Source organism: Protomyctophum parallelum, assembly GCF_964188405.1.
Source record: "Protomyctophum parallelum genome assembly, chromosome: 9".
Lineage (NCBI taxonomy): Eukaryota > Metazoa > Chordata > Actinopteri > Myctophiformes > Myctophidae > Protomyctophum > Protomyctophum parallelum.
Genome location: NC_139706.1, coordinates 52,568,715 through 52,576,214, shown reverse-complemented (window position 1 = coordinate 52,576,214; position 7,500 = coordinate 52,568,715). Strand labels below are relative to the sequence as shown.

Genomic DNA, 7,500 nt, shown 5'->3' with positions numbered 1-7,500 from the left:
CTCTCTGTTTCTCTACCAGACATTACTCTATAAGCCATATGTCCAAAACTGGTGGGTCAAAATGAACAACCAATATGTCAATTTGAAGCTACGATTCCCTGCTTTCATAATAATGACATGGAAGAAAAACGAAAACTACAACACATTCAATGACTTATCCTCGGTCAGAGAGAGACGGTCACACAAACGGTCTACAGATTCAAGACTTTTCCAAAATGCAGCAGAGCTGGAATGGGATGGGAAAACTAAAATAAAAATGCTGAAATAAAAGTGTCAAGCGGAGATGTTGGCTCTCATTAAGACACGGTGGACGGACGGATGGATGGGTGACATCGCTCAAAGCAATGATACGGTCGGTCATAAAGTTACCGTTGACTGAAGGAGTCGGACATGCATCGTTTCAGATCAGAGAGAGGGCGAAGACAGGGAGAGCACAGTCACAAAGCCAGCCAGCAACTCATTTGTTTTATACACATGTTTTATCCCACGATTATCTAACCCATTTTCCAATCATCTAATGTGATCCTGGGCTCTACACACCCTCCACCAACCTAGTCCCCATATATGGGGAACAAGGGGAGAGCAACCTAGTCCCCATATATGGGGGACAAGGGGAGAGCAACGGACTTGAACTCATGCTTCCGTCATGCCTGAGTGTCCAAGTTGCTCCTTTACACCTGACAGGGGGGAGTTTCCCTGGTTGGACGTAGCGCGTGGAAGGAACACGTTATTCCAACCAGTTCCTTTCCCCTCCATCAGGCGCCCCGGCTGGCCAGGGGGAGGCAGTTTAGAGACCAGGATTACTGCATGTTTTTTGTGAGGGTACCTACCCTATGGGACACGGGGAGAACATGTGAGGGTACCTACCCTAGGGGACACGGGGAGAACATGTGAGGGTACCTACCCTAGGGGACACGGGGAGAACATGTGAGGGTACCTACCCTAGGGGACACGGGGGGAGAACATGTGAGGGTACCTACCCTAGGGGACACGGGGGGAGAACATGTGAGGGTACCTACCCTAGGGGACACGGGGAGAACATGTGAGGGTACCTACCCTAGGGGACACGGGGAGAACATGTGAGGGTATACCTACCCTGGGGGACACGGGGAGAACATGTGAGGGTATACCTACCCTAGGGGACACGGGGAGAACATGTGAGGGTATACCTACCCTAGGGGACACGGGGAGAACATGTGAGGGTACCTACCCTAGGGGACATGGGGAGAACATGTGAGGGTACCTACCCTAGGGGACACAGGGAGAACATGTGAGGGTACCTACCCTAGGGGACACGGGGAGAACATGTGAGGGTACCTACCCTAGGGGACACGGGGAGAACATGTGAGGGTACCTACCCTAGGGGACACAGGGAGAACATGTGAGGGTACCTACCCTAGGGGACACGGGGAGAACATGTGAGGGTATACCTACCCTAGGGGACACGGGGAGAACATGTGAGGGTACCTACCCTAGGGGACACAGGGAGAACATGTGAGGGTACCTACCCTAGGGGACACGGGGAGAACATGTGAGGGTACCTACCCTAGGGGACACGGGGAGAACATGTGAGGGTATACCTACCCTAGGGGACACGGGGAGAACATGCGAGGGTACCTACCCTAGGGGACACGGGGAGAACATGTGAGGGTACCTACCCTATAGGGGACACGGGGAGAATATGTGAGGGTACCTACCCTAGGGGACACGGGGAGAACATGCAAACTCCACACAGAAAGGCCCTTTCGCCAACCCCGCCTCGCATTCTTAACGACCACTTTCCAAAACCTTTCCAGTAGGAATGCACGATTATTCAGTAGCATAATTATAATATAATATAATAATTAATTATTCAGTAGCATAATTATAATATAATATAATAATTAATTATTCAGTAGCATAATCGGCATAAAAATGCCAAAAAAAAAACTGATTATTGAATCGGTTTTCACCAGCAAAACAAATACATTTTTTTTTTTAAATAATTCTAAATTTAATTTGTGTACTGAATACTATGATCTCGTTAATCAGTTGTGAAAACAACCACTTGGAAAATTGTATATAATATGCCATTAATTTAACCCATTCTGACCGGGCACCCATTTTGGTGTTGGCATCATGTTATGCTTTAGCTATTTAAAAATAGCAGATCTACAAGCTCATATCGCGCCACCGAGTGGCGCGATACGAGCTTGTAGGTCTGCTATTTTTGAAAAATCGAAGAACGACTGACATTTTTAGAATCTGATCTCAGGTCAGAATGGGTTCATCAGACCAGTGTGTGTCCGGCGGAAACCTCGTATGAATCTGATCTCAGGTCAGAATGAGTTTTAATGATCGAATACTTCATTAACCCATTCTGGGTGAACACCCCTTTTGGTGTTTTCAACTAAGCATTATGTTGTACATTAGCTATTGAAAAATAGCAGATCTACAAGCACATAAACGGAGATCGGTCATCATTTCATAATCGTGCACCTCTACTTTATTAATAATAATATTAAAGGTATATTCAGTGATTTCACTTAATTCAAATATCACTTATTATTTTGTTTTGTTGTGATAATCCTCCCTACTATAGAGTGTGCTGGCCATATAAGGAGTTCCTCCCTGTCCCCAGTTAACCCCTGGGGGTCAAAAAACCTTAGGTTTCGTTTTTGACTCTCTATCCTGATTGGACGAAAGGCTGGGTCCCACAGCCAAAAACGAAACCTAAGGTTTTTTGAGTGAAATCACTGAATATACCTTTAACAATCCTAGAGCCCAGGATCAGCCCAGCCCAAAAACCATGTGTTACACATTTATCACATAATGTAATGTTATACAAAATCAACAGCCAGAAACGATGCATATGCAAACATATATACATACAGTAAGTACCCATATATAGATACAGTAAGTACCCAGATATAGATACAGTAAGTACAGGTGAAACCAACAAGAATGGTCATTTGAATAAAAATAGATAAAACATAATCCTTTTCAATTACACCCATACGTTTGTCTGGATCACCAATTGCACGAAATACAGTTCTGACATGTTTGACATTGTGCGTGTGTGTGTGCCTGTGTGTGTGCCTGTGTGTGTGCGTGTGTGTGTGTGTGTGCGGGCTCACCCTTCTCCAGAATGTCCTCGGCTCCTTCCTCCCATGGGTCTTCGTCCTCGTACTCATCGTCCACGTCTAGACAGAAGACGGACAGACGGTCAACACTTCACACTGACCACATGAACCCTACAGTTCATTCAGTCGACTGAATCTACAGTTGATTCAGTCGACTGAATCTACAGTTGATTCAGTAGACTAAATCTACAGTTGATTCAAAATATCAACTGTAGATTATATAAATGCTTCCGTCTTACAGTCTGGAGCAACGGAAGCTCTGATCATGAGTAAAATATAAATGCTTCCGTCATACAGTCTGGAGCAACGGAAGCACTGATCATGAGTAAAATATAAATGCTTCCGTCTTACAGTCTGGAGCAACGGAAGCTCTGATCATGAGTAAAATATAAATGCTTCCGTCTTACAGTCTGGAGCAACGGAAGCTCTGATCATGAGTAAAATATAAATGCTTCCGTCGTACAGTCTGGAGCAACGGAAGCTCTGATCACGAGTCAAATATAAATGCTTCCGTCGTACAGTCTGGAGCAACGGAAGCTCTGATCATGAGTAAAATATAAATGCTTCCGTCATACAGTCTGGAGCAACGGAAGCTCTGATCATGAGTAAAATATAAATGCTTCCGTCGTACAGTCTGGAGCAACGGAAGCTCTGATCATGAGTAAAATATAAATGCTTCCGTTGTACAGTCTTGAGCAACGGAAGCTCTGATCATGAGTAAAATATAAATGCTTCCGTCGTACAGTCTGGAGCAACGGAAGCTCTGATCATGAGTCAAATATAAATGCTTCCGTCGTACAGTCTGGAGCAACGGAAGCTCTGATCATGAGTAAAATATAAATGCTTCCGTCATACAGTCTGGAGCAACGGAAGCTCTGATCACGAGTAATATATAAATGCTTCCGTCGTACAGTCTGGAGCAACGGAAGCTCTGATCACGAGTAAAATATAAATGCTTCCGTCGTACAGTCTGGAGCAACGGAAGCTCTGATCACGAGTAAAATATAAATGCTTCCGTCGTACAGTCTGGAGCAACGGAAGCTCTGATCATGAGTAAAATATAAATGCTTCCGTCGTACAGTCTGGAGCAACGGAAGCTCTGATCATGAGTCAAATATAAATGCTTCCGTCGTACAGTCTGGAGCAACGGAAGCTCTGATCACGCGTGCGTGCGTTGTGCGTGCGTTGTGCGTAGTGGTCGTACCAGCCTCGTCCAGGATGAAGCCTCCGTGGCGAGGCTTCTTTCGGGGTCGGTCGTCGTCATCTTCCTCCTCCTCTTCATCATACTCGTCCTCGTCTTCCAGATCCTCCCCCTCCTCCTCGGCCACCTTATCACTGCCCACAGGACTGGCCGTCTCCTCCTGAGACACGCACACACACGCACACACACACACACACACACACACACACACACACACACACACACACAGAGTCACACACACACACACACACACACACACACACACAGAGTCACACACACACACACACAGAGTCACACACACACACACACACACACACACACACACACACAGAGTCACACACACACACATACAGAGTCACACACACACGAGTCACACACACATACAGAGTCACACACACACACACACACACACACACACACAGAGTCACACACACACACATACAGAGTCACACACACACATACAGTCACACACACACATACAGTCACACACACATACAGTCACACACACAGAGTCACACACACACACACAGAGTCACACACACAGTCACACACAGTCACACACACACGCACGCAGTCACACACAGACATGCACAGTCACACACAGACATGCACACACACACACACACACACACACACACACACACACAAAGGCAGTGACACACACACATCACAGGGGTTAGCCTGGCACAGCCTGTATGATTTCTCCTCTGATAATAAAATAATAATAGCACCTTTCATGACATGGAATGGACTCAAAAATATAGAGTTTCAAACTGCCCCCCCCCCCCCCCCCCCCCATTTAATGCCATTTCCATCTCTGGTACCCCCCCCCCCCCCCCCCCCCACACAATTTAATTTATATTGTAAAACTGTGATGAGAGTGTACACATGGAACCAAATGGACGTGCGGTTCCATGTGTACACACTCAGACGACCGGTGGGGGTCCCCGGACCGCCCTTTGAGAACCACATGAAGTAATGGAAGGAAATCAGCATCATTAGCACCAGCTAACTGGAAGAAGCATCATTAGCACCAGCTAACTGAAAGAAGCTTCACTAGCACCAGCTAACTGAAAGAAGCTTCATTAGCACCAGCTAACTGAAAGAAGCTAGCAGCTGAACCTTCAACCAGAACACAACACGCACGCACGCGCACACACAGACACACACACACACACACACACACACACACACACACACACAGAGCTTCGTTTGCCTTACCAGCTAACGGTTATAGCATTTAGCATGGTGGGTGTGTGTGTGTGTGTGTGTGTGTGTGTGTGTGTGTGTGTGTGTGTGTGTGTGTGTGTTAGTTATTATGAGTAGTTAGCATGTAGCTTAGCATCATAGTGTGTGTGTGTGTGTGTGTGTGATAGTTATTATGAGTCGTTAGCATGTAGCTTAGCATCATGGTGTGTGTGTGTGTGTGTGTGTGTGTTAGTTATTATGAGTCGTTAGCATGTAGCTTAGCATCATGGTGTGTGTGTGTGTGTGTGTGTGTGTGTGTGTGTGATAGTTATTATGAGTCGTTAGCATGTAGCTTAGCATCATGGTGTGTGTGTGTGATAGTTATTATGAGTCGTTAGCATGTAGCTTAGCATCATGGTGTGTTTGTGAGTTATTATGAGTAGTTAGCATGTAGCTTAGCATCATAGTGTGTGTGTGTGTGTGTGTGATAGTTATTATGAGTAGTTAGCATGTAGCTTAGCATCATGGTGTGTGTGTGTGTGTGTGTGTGATAGTTATTATGAGTCGTTAGCATGTAGCTTAGCATCATGGTGTGTGTGTGTGTGTGTGTGTGTGTGTGTGTGTGTGTGTGTGTGTGTGTGTGTACCTCGTTGTCCTCCACAGCCTCTCCGTCGCTGCTTCCCTGCGCGTCGCTCTGGGCGTCAGAGAAGTCGCTGTCCTCCTCGCTGTCCGACATGTTTCTGCACAGAGAGGAAGGGAGGATGGAGGTAAACAGTGTTCTCTCTCTCTCTGACAACACACACACTGTGCACGCTCACTGGAGGAGCCGCGAGACTTCAGGACCGGAAACTGAGCTGACGTCAGACAGCAGGGGGGAGCGTTGCCCTAGAAATATATAAATATATATATTAAAAAAAATATATAGGCTATATATATATATATATATATATATATATATATATATATACCATTCTGACCCACACCCACAACACCAGAGGGAGTGCAACAAACCATGTACAACCCAGATTCGGAACAAGGGACTAAATTATTTTCGCTCCTATGCCACCAAAATGTGGAACGCCCTACCAACAGTCATTAAGACATGTGAATCCCTTGACTCCTTCAAAACCGCTCTCAAAGGGCACCTACGGACGGCTGCAATTCGAAACTGGCCTCTGTAAAACCTGAATCCCCCCCCACCCCCCCCCCCCCATTTCCCCTCACTGTATATGTATCTTTTCCCTTTTTGCTTCCTATATGATGAATTCCTGTTCTGTTCTTTAGCTACATAGAAGTGTCTATTTGTACGTCTCTAAATGCTTTTGATGAATTGAACAAGGTGGACCCTCTTGTAAACAAGTGTAATGCTTAATTGGGTCGTCCACTCACAGTTAACAGTCTTTGTATTGAGTTTGTGCTTAAAATGTACTGTAAATTCTACAAACTGTTAATAAATATTTCAATAAATCAATAAAAAAAGATCAGATTCATACGAGGTTTCCACATGGACACACACTGGTCTGACGAACCCATTCTGACCTGAGATCAGATTCTAGAAATGTCAGTCGCTCTTCGATTTTTCAAAAAATAGCAGACCTACAAGCTCATAGCGCGCCACTCGGTGGCGCCATGAGCTTGTAGGTCTGCTATTTTTCAATAGATAAAGCATAACATGATGCCAACACCAAAATGGGTTCCCGTTCAGAATGGCTTATATATATATATATATATATATATATATATATATATATATATATATATATATATATGGCTTTGAAAATAACTTTCAGATAAAACAATGTTTACCCGAAACCTTAGTTCTTCCTTTAAAAAAAAAAAAACAAGATAAACAAACAAAACACTAAGATTTCTTCTTTGTAAAAGGTTGTAATCAGTCAAATTAACAAGGTTTTAAAATTCACATTGACATAGTTAGGGAGTAGAAAATATCTACTCAGTAGTGTTTTAGAAAAAGGACAGTATCTATCT

General features: G+C 44.7%; 1 protein-coding gene across 3 annotated transcripts in view; it reads right to left on the bottom strand.

The window, feature by feature from the left end:
• Positions 1-6,299, bottom strand: part of supt5h (SPT5 homolog, DSIF elongation factor subunit) — a 73,565-nt gene extending 67,266 nt beyond the window's left edge. For all 3 annotated transcript variants that reach the window (XM_083773005.1, XM_083773004.1, XM_083773006.1), the window contains exons 1-3: positions 6,158-6,299; positions 4,327-4,483; positions 3,117-3,182 (exon numbers count right to left, since the gene is read on the bottom strand). In XM_083773005.1, coding sequence (XP_083629131.1) covers positions 3,117-3,182; positions 4,327-4,483; positions 6,158-6,247 — 313 coding nt within the window. In that variant the 5' untranslated portion in view covers positions 6,248-6,299. The remainder of the gene's footprint in view (positions 1-3,116; positions 3,183-4,326; positions 4,484-6,157) is intronic.
• Positions 6,300-7,500: the final 1,201 nt, after the last annotated feature.